Source organism: Mauremys reevesii, linkage group 7 (genome assembly GCF_016161935.1).
Source record: "Mauremys reevesii isolate NIE-2019 linkage group 7, ASM1616193v1, whole genome shotgun sequence".
In the NCBI taxonomy this organism is placed as follows: domain Eukaryota; kingdom Metazoa; phylum Chordata; order Testudines; family Geoemydidae; genus Mauremys; species Mauremys reevesii.
Window position 1 is genome coordinate 74,648,270 of NC_052629.1, and position 19,034 is coordinate 74,667,303.

Below are 19,034 nucleotides of genomic sequence, written 5' to 3' on the forward strand. Positions count from 1 at the left end.
TGACCTGAGTCAGAATTCTGTGTCCCCTACGATCTTGCTCTACTTTAATACCTGTAAATGTATATTATAAATAGATTTTAGTAAGTTTAAACTTAGTTTGTCTTTTATTGTTTCTATAGTCAGTAGAGTTAGTTCAGTTTTCCCCACTTTGGGAGCTTCTTCCCCCCGGAGAAGGACTATGCCAAGTGTCCTGGGGTTTAAGAACTGTCTCCTGCCCCTGTTCCTTCTCCGTCAGCAACAAATTCCAGCACTGCCTTGGGAGGCTCATGTCACTGCCAAGTGCAGCATCTGACGCTCCTTCCCTCCTTATGCTCATGAGGGACGAGAGCTCCATCTGTGGAAGCCCTCACAGAGCAGGCCAAACGGCTCTATTTGGATCTGGGCTGGGGAGATGCCCCATACACCAGCCTCAGACTGTGAGCAGCGCCTCTCTGAGCATAAGCTCCAGAGTAGAGGCCAAAACACATTGTCTTAAGAAACCCTCTCCCAAGAGTAGGGGACATGAATATAAGCATAAGGACAGGTCACTGTCCAGATTTGCTTCTAAGAGAAAGCATCCTTCCCCTTCATGGTCAAATTCAGGTGAGTCTTCATTTGCGGGGCCTAAGGAATTAGGCCAGCACAAACCTTCTGTCCAAGAAGGAAAGGTGTGAAGGAAGAAGGATCCAATGGTATCAGTCCTGGTTCTGTCCCACAGACCAAAAGATTGGTACCATCTGGTCTGGGAGCTCTGTGCTGGACCCCACTTTGTGTGGGATCCTCTTAGCACCAGATCACTGGACACCCTAGATCCGCTAGTCCCCTCCCTAGGGCTCTCAAAATACCATAAAGGACTGAAACCTTTATCTCCCAGGATATTTTTGCTCTGCCCTATCCAGAGTCTCCTCTTCTATGGGGTTCAGTTGTACTTAGACATTTCTACCCTCAAAAAACCCACATCAAAGAAAAGTGTCTTCCCCTTCTACGTCCACAAGCTGGAGTATCTTCCCACCGCTACCAATGGCAGCGCTGGTAGAGCAGGGACCCTACCTTTTCATTGAGCAAATCCAATGCTCCAGACGAGCTTCCCGGTGAGGGAAATGAGCCCAGACAGAACCCATAGGAGGCACAGAGGCGGCTGGGGTGTCAGTCTCCTCACCAGATGAGGTAATTGCTCCATCCTCCCCTTGCCTCTTCAACGACCACGCACAGTACCAGGAGCTGTTACAGAGGGCATCAAGTGAGCTTCAGATATATCTAGAACACACAGCATAGTCTACCGAACATCCTTCAGCCCTCTGGCCCTACTAAGGTGGTCCTCCCAGTGAATGAGAGCATTTTGGAACCCACCAGGTCTGTGTGACACATCCCTGCCTCCTGGGTCCCTACCTCGAGGAGGACTGAAAAATGATATTTCATGCCAGCTAAAGGGGCAGAGATTTTATTTACTCATCCAGCACCCAACTCCTGACTGTTGCAGGCAGCTACAGGGAGGTCCAGAGCACAGCTCCCCAAGAGCACCCCAACTGACAAGGGTGCTAAATATCTTGACCTCTTGGGAGGAAAATATTTTCATCAGTTACTCTCCAAGTCAGTATTGCTAACTGTCAGTTATTAACAAAGTACAACTTTGCAAATTATTCTAAATTTCTGGAATTCAGAGACAAACTTCCTCAGGAAGACAGGGATCAGTTCCAAGCCCTCATTGATGTAGGCAGATTGGTGGCTAAGACATCACTCCAAGAGGCAGTGGAGAGCCATCACCACAGCTGTAGTAATGAGGTATGAATTGTGGCTGCATTTTTGGAGGTTCCCCAGGAAGGTTCAGCATGTCAAAGGGAAAGTTCTGAATGATAAGTCTAACATCTTCAATGAGAGGTCAGTAGGCTCTCTTAAAGACTCAAAGACAACCCTCTGCTTCCTAGGTATTTACACCTCATCCCCGAAGAGAGACACCACAAGCAAACTTACAGGCCCAGATTTCCCCCCACAGACCTTTCAGCACTAGTGCCCTTATGAGCCACTACGCAAACAGAGTTCAGAGACCCTAATACATGGCTTCTTCCACCTCTACGGCCACTGCCCAGCCCCACCTGCTAACTAAGGGGTTCTTTGGATGGAGTACTCAAGGACCGCACACAAGTATTGATGCCATGCCCAGTGTCCTGTCTCCAACAGAGGCTAGTAACAGAGGTTAAGGGGGAGTGAGCAGAACAAGGCAATTTTTTGAGAGATCACCCGTATGTTCCCTTCCTTGCTTCTGACAGACATTTATGTTCCCCCTGAGTAAGGGGTTACATCCCTGACCACCTTGGCTAACAGCCATTAATGGACCTATCCTCCCTGAATTTATCTCGTTCTCTTTTGAACCCAGTCATACTTTTGGCCTTTACAACATTCCATAGCAATGAGTTCCACAGGTTAACTGTGCACTGTGTGAAAAAGTACTTCCTCTTGTTTGTATTAAACTTGCTGCCTATTCATTTCATTGGGTGACCCCTGGTTTTCAGTATTGTGGGAAAGGGTAAATAAATAACACTTCTCTTTTCACTTTTTCCACACCATTCTATCCTATCACCCCTTAGGGCTGGTCCACACTAAGAAGCGGGGTCGAAGTAGGGTACGCAAATTCAGCTACGTGAATAGCGTAGCTGAATTCGAAGTACCCTAGTTCGAACTACTCACCCGTCCAGACGCCGCGGAATCAAAGTCCGCGGCTCCAAGGTCGACTCCGCCACCGCCGTTTACAGTGGTGGAGTACCGGAGTCGACCGCGGCGCTTCCGGAGTTCGAACTATCGCGTCCACATTAGACGCGATAGTTCAAACTCCGAGAAGTCGAACTCACCGCATCGACCCGGCTGGTAAGTGTAGACTAGCCCTTAGTCATCTCCTTTCTAAGATGAACAGTGCTAATCTTTTTAGTCTCTCCTTGTATGGAAGCTGTTCCATTCCCTTGATTATCTTTGTTGCCCTTCTCTGAACCTTTTCCAGTTCCATTACATCCTTTTTGAGATGGGGCGAACCAGAACATCATTATTCCAGGTGTGGGTGCACCATGTATTTTTATAGTGGCTTTATGATATTTTCTGGTTTTCTATCCTTTTCCTAATAGTTTCTAGCATTCTGTTAGCCTGTTTGACTGCTGCTGCACACTGAGCTGAAGTTTTCAGAGAGCTATCCATGATGACTCCCAAGATCTTTCTTGAGTGGTAATAGCTAATTTAGAGCCCATCATTATATATGTGTAGTTGGGATTATTTTTTCCAGTGTGCATTCATTGAATTTCATCTGCCATTTTGTTGCTCAATTTTGTGAGACCCCTTTATAACTGTTCAGTCAGCTTGACTATCTTGAGTAATTTTGTATCATCTAAAAACTTTGGGACTTCACTGTTCACTCCCTTTTCCAGTTCACTAATGAATATGTTGAGCAGGACAGGTCCCAGTATGGATCCCTGGGGGACCCTGCTGTTTACCTCTGTCCATTGTGAAAACTGACCATTTATTCCTACCTTTTGTTTCCTGTGTTTTAACCAGTTACTGATCGATGAGGGAACCTTCCCTGTTATCCCGTTATTGCTTAATTTCCTTAAGCGACTTTGGTGAGGGTTTTTTGTCAAAGGCTTTCTGAAGATGCTCTATATCCACTGGATCACCCTTATTCGCATGTTTATTGACACACTCAAAGAATTCTAATCGATTGTTGAGGCATGATTTCCCTTTACAAAAGCCATGTTGACTCTTCCCGAACAAATCATGGTAATCTACGTGTCTGATCATTCTGTTTTTTCCTATCGTTTCTACCAATGTGCCGGCTACAGAAGTTAGGCTTAGTGGCCTGTAATTAAATATATAATATATAATCCTGTATATAGTGCCAGGATTGCCTCTGGAGCCTTTCTAAAAATCAGCATTACATTAGCTACCTTCCACTAATTGGTTCAAGTGATAGGTTACATACCATAGTTAGTAGTTCTGTAATTTCCTATTTGAGTTCGTTTAAAACTCTTGGGTGAATCCCATCTGGTCCTGGCGACTTCTTATTGTTTAATTTATCAATTTGTTCTAGAACCGTGTTCTAGTGACACATCAATATGGGACAGTACTTCAGATTTGTCTCCCGGAAAGAATAGTGCTGATGTGGTTATCTCCCCCACATCCTCCACAGTGACCACAAAGGCAAAGAATTCATTTAGCTTTTTTGTAATGGCCTTGTCTTCCTTGGGTGCTCCTTTAACATCTTTGTCATCTAGTGGCCCCACTGCCGTGTTTGACAGGCTTCTTGCTTTTAGATAGATTCATAGACTCCAAGGCCAGAACAGACCATTTGAGATCTAATCTGACCTCCTATACAATACAGGCCAGAGAACTGCCCCACAATAATTCCTAGAGCAGATTTTTAAAAAAAATCCAAACTTGATTTAAAAATTGCTGGTGCTGGAGAATCCACCAGGACCCTTGGTAATTGCTCTCACTGTTAAAAATGCATGCCTTATTTCCAGTCTGAATTTGTCTAGCTTCAAGTTCTTCTGATGCATTTAAAAAAATTCTTACTCTTTTTGCATCTTTAGCAAATTACTTCTCAGATTTTTTTTTCTTGGCCTGCCTTCTTACATTTAACTTGTCGGAGTTTGTGCTCCTTCCTATTCTCCTCACTAGGTTTTGTCTTCCAAATTTTAAAGGTTGCCTTTTTACCTGGCCTCCATTACTATGCTGTTCAGCCATTGTGGCATTCTTTTGGTCCTCTTAGTCTTTTAGTCTGTTCCTTTATTGTGGTGTTTTAATTAGTACCCATGCTACCTGCAGGCATTTAACACTTGTGACAACTCCTTTTAATTCCCATCCAACGAATGTCCTCATTTTTATGTGGTTCCCCTTTTTAAAGTTAAATGTTACCGTCTTTGGGTTTTTTGGTATTATCCCCTCTACTGGGATGTTAAATTTTAATTACATGTGGTCACTATTACTTGTGGGAGGGTTCTGCTATAGTTACCTCTTGGACCAGATCCTGTGTTCCATTTAGGATTAAATCAAGAATTACCTCTCCTCTTGTGGGTTCCAGGACTAGCTGCTCCAAGAAGCAGTCATTAATGGTGTCTTGAAATTTCTCTCTGCAGGTAACATTTACCCAGTCAATGTGAGGATAGTTGAACTCCCATATTGTTTCAATTTTTGCTTTTGTAGGCTTTCTTTCACATACAGTGCCACTTTCCCACCAGCACAACCTACTCTCATTCTTGTATATATTATACCTATTACCATGTCCCATTGACTATCCTCATTCCACCAAGTTTCTGTGATGGCATTACATAAGGATACTGATGTAACAGGCAAGTACTGTAGTTCACCCATCTTAGTATTTAGAGTTCTAGCATTTCTGTATAAGCACTTGTATATTTTGTCAACATTCAGTTGCTTGCCTTCATGTGTTATATTTAAATGGGACACAGTTTCATCTGGCTGTTCCTCACTAGCTCCTACCTGTACTTTACTACTTTTTTCATACACTCTTTATTAGGATATAGAATTTCCCCCTTTAATAAATTAATCACTAAGGGATGGCTCTGCCCAAACCATGTACTCCTTTACACCAGTCAGCTTTCCCCCAGCCATTAGTTTAAAAAAATCCTCTACAACCTATTTAATTGTATATGTCAGCAATTGAGTTTCTCTCACCTTCTCACCACAAACTCCCTTCCCCGCTCCTTCACAAGGACAACTCTCACAAGGACATCCTTAATCAGGAGGTGGGGTCTTCCTCTTTCAGAGTTAGGCGGTCGAGCAGGTGTCACTCCAACATCAAGGGAAGGAGTTCTACTCCCCATATTTGAGTTCCCCCAAAAATGGAGGATAGAGACCAATTCTTGATCTATGCCACAAAAGTCTTTATTCACAAATCAAAATTTTGCAAGGCAACATTGGCATCTGTAATTCCCTCCCTGCAGTTTGTGGCCCTCAACATGAAAGATCCTTACTTTCAAGTGGATTTTCACTAGTCCCACAGAAGGTTTCTCAGATTCATGATAAGGCAAGAGTGCTGCCAGTTCAGAGCACTCCCATCTGGGCTGACAACAGCACTTAGGGTCTTTGCAAGAGTCTTCTCAATGGTGGCAGCCCAGATGAGACGCAATGGCTGCACCGTTTTCCTATATGTGGACGATTAGCTACTAATGGGCAACTCAAGCCAGGTGGCCTGGTTGGCTATCCTGTACTTGCTCCACCTTCTGTGATCACTGAGGATCTGTGTAAACAAAAAAATTCTCACTTTGACTCTGAGGACTATAGTTTTCATAGGAGTGACCCTAGAGAGATCCTTAGGAGAAGCCTACCTGCCTATAGACAGAGTTCAGGCTGTGAATGGTCTGATAAACCAAGTCACCCTCTGACCTCTTGCCACAATCAGGATCTGTTTTTCCCTACTAGGCTGTGTGGAGGCATGTACATGTGTGACACGGTTTGCCAGACTCCACCTTTGTTTCCTGCAGGCCTGGCTTTGGTCTGTTTACACACACAACAAGGACAACATGAATGAAAGGGTAACAGTCCCACCAAAAGTCAGAGCCTCTCATATGGTGGATGAAACCAGATCAGCTGTGAGAAGGAGTTCCTTTTCTTCCACCCATCCGCAATGTAACTATAATTACAGATTCATCCCTTATAGGATGGAGATCCCACATGGACAATCAGTGCACAAGGCACATGTCAGAACAGGTTGTGGAGTAAATGCCCCTAAAACTAGCCTGGCCCCAGCCTGAAGCAATGTGCTGTGGGCGCCAGCCCTGCCGGGGCTCTGCAGATGGGCTAGCTGGCTGCCAGGAGCTGAGCTGCTCCCTTATCTTTGGGTGACTGCTCTAGCATCAGCCTGACTGTAGTTCCTGGTGGTGCTGAGGTTACTGACTCATGGGAGAGTGGCAAGTGCTCTCTAAATGCCCGTCAGGAGTAGTGTCCCTCTAGCAACCTGCTGGCGACCCAGCTGTCTTTGGTGGTTTGTAGCAAGAGCAGTAAGTGCTTGGTGAAGATCAGGACCCACATGGCTCAGCCAAAGGCCCTGTCGAGACAGGGAAATGAGTGGTGCCCAACACCTACTGACATTGGGAGGTGCGTTAGCCCCAGTGCCTGCGTCCCACTCTCTGCTCCTCTGTGCTGTGCTGGCATCCCACTAACCGAGTGGGTCCAGAGCCACTTGGCCAGCTGAGCTGTGCAGGGCTCAGAGGAGGTGGCTCAGGGCCTGTCTCTCCCAACCACGCACGTGCTGGGACTAGTGAGTGGCAGGAGCAGGGATCCAGGCTGTATTGGCGGTTTTCTGGCAAATGTAGGCCTGGTAGAACTTTGCATGGACTCAGGGCAAGTTTGATACCCTGCATTGCTGTACACAGCCCAGCTGTGGTGTCTGCCCAAGGACAGGCTGAATGGGGCACAGCCCTGTGCGTCATGGATCCAGCCCACACAGCAGCTCAGTGGGCCTGTGTGCTCTCCCAGAGCACAGCCAGGGGTGGCAGCTCCCAATGTACCATAGTAACCTAGCAGCTAGGACCCGAAATGCCAGCCCCCGGGAGGCTCAGCAGGCTGCTCCCAGCCACCTGATCAGGGCCCTGAGTGGGTTTGCTGAGAGAGGATGGTGCATTCCGTGGGGACAGCCCTCAGTAGGGAGGCTGGGTCCAGGGCTGTGGTGGCCTTTGCTAGTCTGATCCCTGCTAAGAGATCTGAGTGGCTTCAATGAGCATCTGTGCTCTGAGTACCCCCCTCCCCCCTGCAGGAGCTGAGGCAGTGTGGATGCTGGACCCCCTGCCACTTGGGCCTTCCACGAGGGAGGCAGCTATGCAATCACAGCAGGGCTTTCCTGTGCACAGCCAGCTTCAGAGAGCCCCCTGGAGCAGCCAGGCTGGCACTGGGCTGTTGTGGGGAAGGGATGGCTGGTCAGAGCCTAGAGAGAACGCTCCCATGGGGCAGCAGGCTGCAGCGCTCTGCCCTGCTCCCTCAGTTGTCCTGCGTGTGTCCTTGGGCTCTTCCTCAAGGCACAGCCCTGCATCGCTGCCAGGCCAGGCTCCCTGGGGCAGGAGTGGGGGAGTTTGGCTCTCACTGTAATCCTGCAGGGATGTGAGCCTGGCACCCTGCACTGTGCTGCCTCCTTATGCTGAGGGCAGCGCCTGGTCAGAGGGTTAAAGCTGATGCGCCCATCAGTAATGCAAGGGGCCTGTGATGTGGGAGGCTGGCCTGATGGGTGTGTGTGTGTGATTGAAACAATGTTGGTCTCCTTGTTTCTTCCATGGCTGGCCCGGCCCTGCTCTGCCCAGCCAGATGGGGGGGTGGGGTGGGGGACAGGCAGTGAGATCACATTACTGGAGAGAGGGAGGGATTCTTGTCTGCGTTTTTCTCACCCATTTAACTCCACTGCCTGGGAGGCAGCTGTCTCCTTGCGTAGGCTCCAGGGATTTCCACCTCAGTTCTCTGCTCCTCCAAGGAGACCTCCAGCAGCACCGGGGAGATCAGAGCACAGGGAAAGCACAAACCGGAGCAAAGCCTTGTTGGGCAGGAGGCAGGGTGAGTCCTCTCCACCCCACGGAACTGCAAAGTGCTCTCCTCCCCCCTCCCAGCAACAGAACAGTCAGGACTAAGACATGTCGCCTGTGCACTGTGCTGAGAGTAGGGAGAGGGCATCTGCTGTGGGATTCTTGCTCCCCTAGTCTGCTCTCCTGGCTGCCCTGGCAGATCCTCCCACCCCTCGTGCTGGACCTGGGTGGGCACCATGTCTGACTGACTTAGAGTAAGAGCCTTTCTGCCAGGACTTGGCCGTCAATGCTGAGCTATGCTGGGCATTGCACTGAGCATGGCAGCAGGGACTAGCATGAGCTCAGCCCCTGCCTTGGCCCCGGCGCTGGAGACAGCTCCTCCGGGACCATGCCCTGCATCCAGGCTGCCCTTGGCTCCTCCCAGTGCATTTGTCCTCTGGTTGCATGCGGTCCTGTGCCACCGTTCTCTGACTGGCCATCTCGTGCCCCAGGCGTGTCTGGGATTATTTCCAGGAGGGGATGGAGGCTGAGGCTAGCCTGTGCCCCAGTGCCGTGGGAATGATTTAGCCTCAGCCTTAGACCTTTCTGTATGATAGTGCACGGGCACACAGCTGGCTTCCCCCAAGCCAAGCTCTCAGGGTGGCTGGCCCTGCTCAGACCAGAGCTTCCCACACTTGGTCATGGCATGGTCCATCTCTTAGATGAGTGCCCGGTGTTGGGGGGAGAGGTCCATGAATAAAATAGCTCATTGTAGGGAGGTAGCTAATATTGGTACAGCTGTGAGCAAGGGGCAGCTGATCCCAGCACACATGTACCCCTGATGTTGCTATTCCCTTCCTGTAACCTGCCTCCCTGCCATGTGCTGTGCCCATCCCCTAGCTGCCCACTGCCTTCCCATGAGAAAACAGTGTCTGTCTACACCTGACTGGGACTTGGGCTGCAAAACAGTGGTGTAGACAATGCAGGCTTGGATGAGAGCCTGGTCTCTGGGACCCTGCTGGGGGAGGGTCCTGCAGCCTGGGCTCCAGCCTATAGGTGCCAACTCCCATAGGTGCCAGCCCTGGAGCACCCATGGGGAAAAATTGGTGGGTGCAGAGCACCCACTGGCAGCTCCCTGCCCTGCCTCCTTCCCCTCCACCTCCGTCTCCTCCCCTGAGCGGGCTGCCACGTCTTGCTTCTCCCCCTTCCCTCCCAGCACTTGCACCATGAAACAGCCCAAGTCTGAATGTCTACACTGCAGTTTTACAGCCCTGCAGTCTGAGTCAGCTGGCATGGGCCAGCCTTAGGTGCTGTGTCAACAGACCCAGAGCAACTATAAAATGAGTTGGTGGTCAGAGTGAGGCTGGGCTGCATCCCAGGTCTCCCTGTGTCTGCTGTGCAGGGTGGAGGTGCAGGAGCACCTGAGCCCTGCTGTGCTGTCTGGTGCATGGGCATTCTAAGTGTCGATGGGAGGTGCCAAGTTTAAAAACCAGTGGGGGAGGAATCCTAGCAGAGATTTCCCACTCCCCACTCTTTCTGGGGTCTGGTTGCTGCTGTTGGTCTGTGAGCTTCCCTGGAGCAAGCAGGATGGTTGTGGGGGGATGGCGCTAGGTTCTGTTCCTGGCTCTGCTGTGGAGTCGCTGCAGTTAACCAAGTCTCTACTTCAGTGTCTCCATCTGTCCCATTGAGTTGCTGGGGTGAGGCTGAATGGACTGTCAGGGAAGAAGCTGAGTGCTGTGCAAGATGCTGTCCGACGTCAGTAACCGGCTGATTCCCGTGCAAAGCTCCACGAAGGCTTCAGGCATGAACCCAGCCTTCCTGTCTACACCCCTCCAGGGCCCTGCAGCACCCCTGGCCAGGCACTCAGAGCAGGAGTTACGTCTGGGCACCTGAAACACACAGGGGTGGAAAGGCTTCCGGGTACTGGGGTGACTGAAAATTTCCTCCCCCGAACATGAGAGCCCCAGGGACAGTACAACCTCTTTGCACTCCCTGCCTGTGTGCAGGAGTAATGGTCTCAAGTTGCAGTGGGGGAGGTTTAGATTGGATATTAGGAAAAACTTCTTCACTAGGAGGGTGGTGAAGCACTGGAATGGGTTACCTAGGGAGGTGGTGGAATCTCCTTCCTTAGAGGTTTTTAAGGTCAGACTTGACAAAGCCCTGGCTGGGATGATTTAGTTGGGGATTGGTCCAGCTTTGAGCAGAGGTCCCTTCCAACCCTGAAATTCTATGATTCTCTGACTGCCCCTTTCCCCAGCTATGGCTGGAGTGGAGGTGAGGCCCCCTAGCTCTCCTGAGGGTCTGTGCTGCATGCCCACATTTGACCATTGCCCCTGCTGCGTGTGCTGACACTGAGAGCCGCTGACACCGTGGCTGTCTTTCATGCAGCATCCGTGTGCGCACACCTCTGGCCAGCTGTGTGTGTGGGGACGAGCCTGTCAGCCAGCAGCAGCAGAGTGCTAATGAGACCAGACAGGGCCCTTGGGTTTGGGAAGCAGGCGTTCAGGCGCATGTAGCTTGTCACGTCCTGGACACAGCTCCCAGAAGGTGTCTGGGGTCCAGAGCAGGACGGGGTGTTTTGCACCCTGCAAGAGACGAGGCTTGTTGACATGGCAGGCTGTGAATGTGAACCCCGGAGAGAGTCCCCCGGGGACACTCTTCCCCAGCATGAGGGGGCTGGGCTCCAGGTTAGCGTGCCACTTGGGAAGCAGCATAGACAGGCAGGACTTGGGGATAGGGGGTGGCCTGCCCGTGGGGGAGGGGTGGCAGCTCAGGGCACCGGTGCCAGAGCGCTCTGCAGCTGGAGAAGCTGGAGTGTAACTGGCCCTGTGGCCCACAAGCTGCTGTGGGTGGGGCATGGGGGACCCAGCACACTGGGGGGCCTGCTCGAGTGTCTCGGCCCCAAGGCTGTGCATGCATGGGTGGGTATGCAGGGGAGGGGTTATGCGTTGGGGTGGGATGGGGGCATTGGGGAGGGATGGGGTGCAGGGTGTTGGGGGAAGGGATGAGGCAGGGAGCATGGGGTGATGAGGGATGGGGTGCTGGGGATGTTGAGGAGGGATGGGTCGGGGCACAGGGTGGGGTAGGGGATGGGGCGGGGCTCAGGGTGGTGTTGAAGGGGATGGTATTGTGGGGGATGGGGTGTGGGGCACAGTGGAATTGTGGGGATGGTATTGTGGGAGGGTGGGGTGTGTTGGGGAGCGATGAGGTGGCTCAGGGTGGAATTGTAGGGGATGGGGATATTGTGGGGGATGGGGTGGAGGATGTTGGAGGAGTGATGGGGCAGGGGCTCAGGCTGTTGAGGGGAAATGGGGGGGTGTAGGTGGGGCTCAGGGTGGTGTTGAAGGGGGTTGGGGATTTTGTGGAGGGGAGGGATGGGATGGGGTGGGGGCTCGGGGTAGTGCTGTGGAGGGGTGGGGAGTGATGGGGCAGAGGGATAGCTCAGTGGTTTGAGCATTGGCCTGCTAAACCCAGGGTTGTGAGTTTAATCCTTGAGGGGGCCACTTAGGGATCGGGGCAAAAAATTGGTCCTGATAATGAAGGCAGGGGACTGGACTCGATGACCTTTCAAGGTCCCTTCCAGTTCTAGGAGATTGGTATATCTCCAATTATTATCTTATTATTTATCTTTTATCTCAGCTGGGTGCCCAGGCATGTGCCGGGCAGGCCAGCACTGGCTCCTGTGCCTGCAGCACCAGGGTGCCTGCATCCAGGCCAGGCTGAGCCACTGACAGGTGCTTGGTTCACAGCCTGTTAGCTGTGCCAGGCTGTGTCACTTCTGCATGGGCATTTAATGCAGCTCGCTGAATGCCTGGGTGTGCCATCAAAGTCCATGGAGAGACAGGCTGCTGGAGCCTGCTGTGGAAAAGGCTGTTCCTGCTCTGCATAACTCTCCATGCAACCTCCTAGGACTGGCCAGCGCAGCAGGATTCCCATTCACCTACTGCCCCTGCTCCTGCCTGCTCTGCAGAGCCATGCTCTGTTAACCTGGCCGCCTGTCTGGATTCTGCTCGTGCAGCAGGCTCCCTTTTGAACAGCTCTGGCTTTGCCCACTGACACCGCTGCCGCTTGAAGGCAAATCTAAATCTCATCTGATAGCAGCCTCAGCATCTGGCCAGGTGCTGCCATCAGGGAGCAATGGCCTGCTCCCCTGTACAGCGGCAGCAGGAATGCCAGCCCCCTCTGTTAGGACAGGATGTGGGCAGTGGTCCTGAGTGGAGAGGTTTGTCCTGCTGACAGATACCAGGGCAGAGGGGACAGGCTGAGGTGGGCTCCACTCCAGGCCCCACACAAGGGCAAAGAGACTCTTGGACCAAGTTGAGTTTAAAAAAATAGGCATTTTTTATTCCAGTGTAACTAGAGAATTTATGGTGCAAGAAAGTGAGAAATGGTTGTAGTCCCAATCCTGGATACACTATTGGGTTATTCTCTAAACAGCCTAGCAGCAGGTCTGCCCTGCTCAAGGAGATAGTGCCCAGGGAGATGATGGTGCGTGTAGGAACTGCGCCTTCTCTGTTACAGGGGGAGCATGGAACAGTGCAGGGTTGGGTCATTAGTCTCACACTATGCGCAGTCATCATCTATTACATTCCTGAACTCAACTGCTTACAGCTGCTTGTGTGTAGCAGAGGTGGGGAGTAATTGCATTGTTTGCTTCACTGAATGGCTTTGTCCAGTGAAGATCCCAGTGAAATTTGCCTCCTCACTAGGACCACACACAAGCTAGGCAGCACTTCCCTAATTCTAGGGCCAGCTGGTTGAAGGAGCTGGCAGTGGGTTAGTTGTACGTAGTAGGCAGCATTAGCCTGTGCCAGGAGTATGTTCTCCTTACCCCTGTGCTCTGGGGATGGAGCATGCTGCTCTCCTTCTCTAGGGCATATAGCCTGTAGTGGCTTGTTTGCTGCTGCTGCTACTGTCCTGAGCTAGCAGAATTCTAATGTAGCAATGCAGGTGCCCCAGTGCTATTGGAGACTATGGGCTGGAGGAGAGCTCTCACTAGGAAAGAAGCCAAGTACACTGGGCTGGCCATGTGGCTTTGTAATTAAAGCAAACAACTCACTGAGCTAGGTCAAGCAAAAGTCTAGCTGACAGTCTCCAGCACTTATGGGCTGTACATGCCCAGAGGGCGAGTGGTCAAGTTGGGCTCAGCCTTGCCCAGGAGAGTGCTAAACCCTGCAGTGCACTATTCAAGGAAGTCGGGGGCTGGTTGGAAGTGGAGGGCTCAGCCACACATGTTTCCCTGCATCCAGTGTTAGACATGTGAATGGGAGGTGGGGGGGGAGAGAGAGGTGGGAGGCAGAAGGGTTGCCCAGTCTTGTGCCACCACTAGGGCGTTCTGGAAAGACAAATCTGTAAGGATGTTAATTAGCCAATGTGCATCATCCTGAGGGTCAAAGCTGCAGTCCTAGCTAGACAGGCTGCTCAATTAGAGCCAGGAGCTACCCAATGGGCTTCTCTTGAATCAGCCACTGGACAGCACTCGGAAGAAATTGTCCCTGTTCCATTGACAAGAATCTAAAGTGAGGAGAACCTTCTGCTACACCATATTGTCTGGGTGGTGCAGAACAGGATGCAGTCATTTGTGATCCTTCAAAGAGCATTTGATCTCATAAAAGCTAGCTTTGTTTTTGGGGTGACCTGCCTGCCTTTAACCACAATGAAGAGGAGAGGCTGAGGCCATCAGACTGCAGTCATGGGGGCTATTCTTATCTTCTCTCTCCCCTGGGTTGTTTTACAATGTGGCAGTGGAGCCTGGAAGTAGCTGGAGCCTTATAAGGATGCATCATAATCCTCCCTCTAGGAGTAACAAGTACAAGAAAATGCAGCTCTTCTGCGCAGCAGATTGCATCTCAGCATGGTGCCCCTTTCTCCCTCCCAAGCGGTGGCTGCTAGCGACCCAACACACACCAATTTTGTCTCCTGGGAGACTGCCCCCCCATTTCTGCCCGCCTACCTCCTAGGACATGATGGGAGTGTCTGAGAAGATGGAACTAACGGATTCTGAGTCCGACTTTAGCTGCAGGAACTTGAGATTCTTGGTGTTCGTGACATCCTCCTTGGCAGCCAGCCTGATCTTACCATTGTGCACTTCCTTGATGGGCTCAAGGAACACCACGTGCTTGCTGGTGCTGATCTTGCGGCTGGGCCCGTCTGGGGCTGGAGGGGTGGTACTCAGGATGGAGGATTGAGCACTGCTTTCCTGGGGAGGACTAGGAGCAGCAGCTTTCTTGCAGCACTGGAAGCAGTGGCATGGAGTGAGGTACAGGTACATGAGGACTAGCATGAGGCTCACTACGCACCCGAGGAGGGTTGTGAGGCCGGTGCTGAAGGACTCCCCATCCAGCATAGGGTAGTGGATGGTCACGTTGACCTCATGCGTCTTGTTGAGCTGGTGGTGCTTGCCAATAGCCATGCACACGTATACCCCAGAGTGCCAAGGCTTGGCTGCGATGATCTTCAGGCTCCCATTGTGGTAAACTTCAAGTGTGCGATTGCCATTTCCAGGGTGCATGATGGGCTCGTGGCGGGGCGATATCCACATATAGGTGGCAGATGTGTCATGCGTGCTCGTGTTGCAGTTGATTAGCAGAGTTTCTCCTATGAGCACTGTGGCATGCACGTCTGAGGTGCCAGGGGAGCCCTGGCTCAGGGAGCAATTCTCAAAGATCTTGTTGTACTTGAGGAATCTGACTAAGGATCGTGCCATGTTGTCAAATGCCATACATGTGTGTTCCTCTAGGAAATCCTGCACTGAGCTGAGGTGCCGCTGCTGCCACTGCTTGAACATCTGGTAGAGTGAGCAATCACACCTCACTGGATTGTTGTGCAGGTACAAGCCATTTCTGATGTACACAGGCAAGGCTGTGACCTCCTCGATGGGGATTCTGCTCAGGTTATTGGTGGAGAGGTCCAGGGTCGTCAGGTTAGGGTGGCTAAGCCCCTGCATGGAGCTGAAGGGGAATTGGGTTAGGTTATTCCAACTTAGGTAGACCTTCTGCAAGCTGCTTAGCCTGAGGAAGGCTTGTTCATCTACCTGTACAATCCAGTTGTTGTAGAGCAGGAGCTCCTCTAGGCGCACCAGCGCTTCAAAGTAGTGCTTCTCGACGGCATGCAGGTAATTGGAGGACATGTCCAGGTGTCTCAGGCCTGTGGCATTGTGGAATGCCTGTGGCGAGAGGTCCATGATGCGATTGTGACTGATGCGGAGGGCCTGGAGGCGTGGTAGGGCTGCCAGCCAACGGTTGTGAAGCTGGAAGAGGGCATTGTGGCTGAGATCCAAGGTGGTAGCTGTGGGAGGAAGTGCAACTGGCACCTGCTGGAGACCTTGCTTGACACAGCTCAGAAGGTCCGAGGTGCATATGCAGACAAAGGGGCATCTGCGGGGGATGGCTGATGTGTTTAAGAAGTTGCCTTGAACAGACAGCTCTAGGATCACCAGCAGCTTTCCCAGGTATTTCCAGAGAGTGTGGGCCAATGCCTGTGCGTTCATCACGTGGCCGTAGGGTCCTGCTGAGCGCCCAGCAGCATGGAGAGGCGCTATCCTAGGGTGAGTCCGGCCTCAGCAAAGGCTCGCCAGGCACCATTAGAGTGAGCACGCTGCAGTGTCGGTTAACCTGGAAGCACTGCTCGGTAAGGAGAGCTTTGGGTGTTCTCGGCTGCTGGGCAATTCTGTAATAGTCCAGGACACACAGGCAGGAGACGAGTCCCAAGGAAAGGTCCAAGGCTTGAAAAGAGTTAAAGAAAAACAGCTCAGCTCTGTCCTGCTGCACTGGGGATTAGGGCAGCCTCTGGTGGGCCCTGGCTGGCTCTAGGGGTCCTGGCAGAGGGGCAGATGCAGGCCAGGGTCTGGCTTAGGCCTGCTGACACCTCCTGAGAACATCTGAGTCCCTGCCTCGGAGCCGGGGTCCCTGGAGCCCAAAGTTTCCATGAGTCAGTGCTCGCCTCCCGGCTGAGCCCTGTGGCACACCCCGGTCGCTTTCTAGCTGCGGAGCAGCCGAGGAGCCAGCGGGGGCTGGGTTGTGCCCCGGCAGAGCCCTTCCCGGAGTCCTGGCGGAGTCACGCCGCCCGCTGCTGCGGCCGCTATTTACCAGCAGTCGGCAAGCACGGGGGCGGTGCCTGGCGGGCAGGGGCAAGCCGATTGGTTTGCATAGGAGGGAGTGGGGGGTGGAGGAAGGAGGAAATTTCTGAATGGGACGTTGTTCCCTCATCCTATCACTAGTGGGCAGCACAGCCCTGCGAAGGCTGCTGCGAGTTGGCTCCGAAGCACTGAGCGATTGCAGCAGTTGCAGCGGGAGGTTTTATTTCCAAGGGGAAGTGGCGGTGAACAGAGCGACCAACTGCCTGGGGGAGTCTCCGCTGCTGGTCTTGGGGTCCAGGCAATGCTTGGTGCTCACCAATTCCCAGAGGCCACTGCTCTTTGCTGTGGGGTGTCCCCCCGCCATGTTAGGCATCACAAGGGCAGTGGGATGGGGAATGGGGCACTCCAAAGGGGAAGCTACTTGCCCAAGTTCACAGCAAGTCAGTAGCAGAGCAAGGGGCAGAATAGCACTGCCAGTCCAGTGCTCTGCTGTCACCCTGGGAGGGGATTCAGTGTCCCCACCAGTTCACTGATGGGAAACTGAGGCACGGGGGTGCAGCGTGACTTACCCAAGATCTCTGTCTGCGGTGGACTCGGGACTAGACCCCAGCGCTCTGCCTAGTCCTCTAGCCCTAGCTGTCTGTCATGTGGAAGCCCACATTCCAGACAAAGCTGCTGGGGAGGTTTCCAACATGGTGCATGCAATCCAGCTCCCTGTGCCTTTGTCCCCCTGGTGTGCTTTGAAACAGTCCCCACTCTGCCTCCAGCCACAGGGACTGCTGTCCTTTGGCAGACACGGCTACTGAGCATAGGCCATTCTCTGTCGCATGCTGGGATCAAGGGAGCAGCCAGGATATCCTCTGTGCTGCACCCTCCCCAGGGACAGGAACAGAGCAGGAGGCTTGGCAGCTGTTTCCCCTCATTAGCATAGAGGTGTGCTGTGTATCTGAGTGTGCCTCAGGCAGGGCTTGGGCCGGATGCAGATCCTGCAGAAGCATCTGGCAATTCCCAGCAGCCCCTGGAAGCCTTGGCCTTTGAATCAGCTTGTTGATGACTGCTCCACAAACCAGCCTCCTGCATTCTGTGTTCTTCCTGCTCTGTTCCAACAGCCCTGCCCTGGTCTGTGCCAGGGGCATGGGCCCTCTCCTAGCTCCAGCTCTGGCTTTCAGAACAGACCTCTCTCTGCTGCTTGGGGCCTGCAAACAGCAAGCCCCTGGTTCCCTCCTGAAATCCCACTTCTCATTCTCCCCATGGCGGATGGAGGGCGTATTGCTGCTGTAGGGCTGGGCCTGGACCATGGGATTCACCTTGTCCCTGGAGAGAGAATTGAAGCATGTTGGTGTGTCTGAGGTGGGGAAGGGGAGGGTCCTGTTTTGGAGGGCAGAGTGGGGAGAGAGAGAGAGAAATAGACCTGAATTTGCAGATGATAAAGTTCAGATTTTGATGAGACCAGTGTGGCTTGTGGCCTTTTAAATCACCCACCCCCTGCTCTCTTTGGTCAGTCGTGTCTCTTGCTTCCCTTGCTTGTTCCTAGATTAGGTGGTGGGAGAAGAACCTGTCCTTTCATGCTGCCCTGCCTGGCGCCCCCGATTGCCTGTCAGTCCTCTGCGCTGCAGGTGCTGTTGCAGTCAGTGCTGTGACTGTGTTGCTGGGCCTAGGAGCAGTCCCTGATCTGGAGGCAAGGGGACAGAAGGGGTCGGTGGGCTGGGAGTGCTTGTGATGGGGCTACCTCTCTCCTGCATGTGGGGGCGGGGGTGGCCAGGAGGGTGCTGTGTGTGAGTGCCTCTGCCCCTCTGCAGTGACTGGCACTGGCAGTGAGCAGAGGCTGGCTGGGGCAGGTGAAAGCAGTGCAGTGCATCAGGTGCAGGAGTGTAATGCTGACAAACTGGGCTGCTTTATTGGAGACGTGGAAATCAAGACTGGGTGACTGGTTTCCTTTAGGGCAGCAAATAGCTAATTTGGCTGCTGCTGCAGCTGCCAGGTATGAGGACTGTTAGCTCGCAGCAAGGGGCAGCCTCCCTCTGGGGTGTCAGCATGGTGGGGAGCTCTCTGCACACATGCCCTCCTGAGGTGCCCTAAAGATAGGGTGCAGGCACTTGTCCCCAGTGCCCACAGGCTCAGGCACCCTGATGTTTGCTTTGCTGCCACACAAGGGATAGCAGCAGGTTCTGCTGTTACGTTACATGGGTGCTGTCAGACCTTGAGCAGCCTGTGCATGTGCAAGGGCTGTGTCCATGCAACACCACTGCTGTGTGAGATGTGTAAGCACCTAAGATCAGCCTGGGACTTTGTCCCCTCTTCTGCTGGGTGCCAAGAGCCTGTCGTGGCCAGTTGAGGGAGGGTGATGGCATGCCTTAGAGCTTGCTCACGTCAGGGTCTGAGGGGAGAGGGACAAGGGCTGGTGAGCTGGGCTGAAAGGGCCTGGCTACGTGGCACTAGGACAGAGGACTCCAAGGCCAATGGGCAGGCTGGGTGGAGTCTCTAGGCCC

The 19,034-nt window shown here is 52.6% G+C and overlaps 2 protein-coding genes across 5 annotated transcripts in view; one reads left to right on the forward strand and one right to left on the reverse strand.

The window, feature by feature from the left end:
• Positions 1-19,034, forward strand: part of RNF123 (ring finger protein 123) — a 155,721-nt gene that overhangs the window by 94,159 nt on the left and 42,528 nt on the right. The gene's annotated exons all lie outside the window — the stretch shown is intronic.
• On the reverse strand, positions 12,678-16,506 carry AMIGO3 (adhesion molecule with Ig like domain 3). Its single transcript, XM_039547081.1, has one exon. The coding sequence runs from the start codon at positions 15,955-15,957 to the stop codon at positions 14,425-14,427; it is 1,533 nt and encodes a 510-aa protein (XP_039403015.1). The 5' UTR covers positions 15,958-16,506; the 3' UTR covers positions 12,678-14,424.

Bases quoted from the DNA above. Each gene is read 5' to 3' on its own strand.
- AMIGO3 (XM_039547081.1), bottom strand. From the start codon at position 15,957: ATGAACGCACAGGCATTGGCCCACACTCTCTGGAAATACCTGGGAAAG.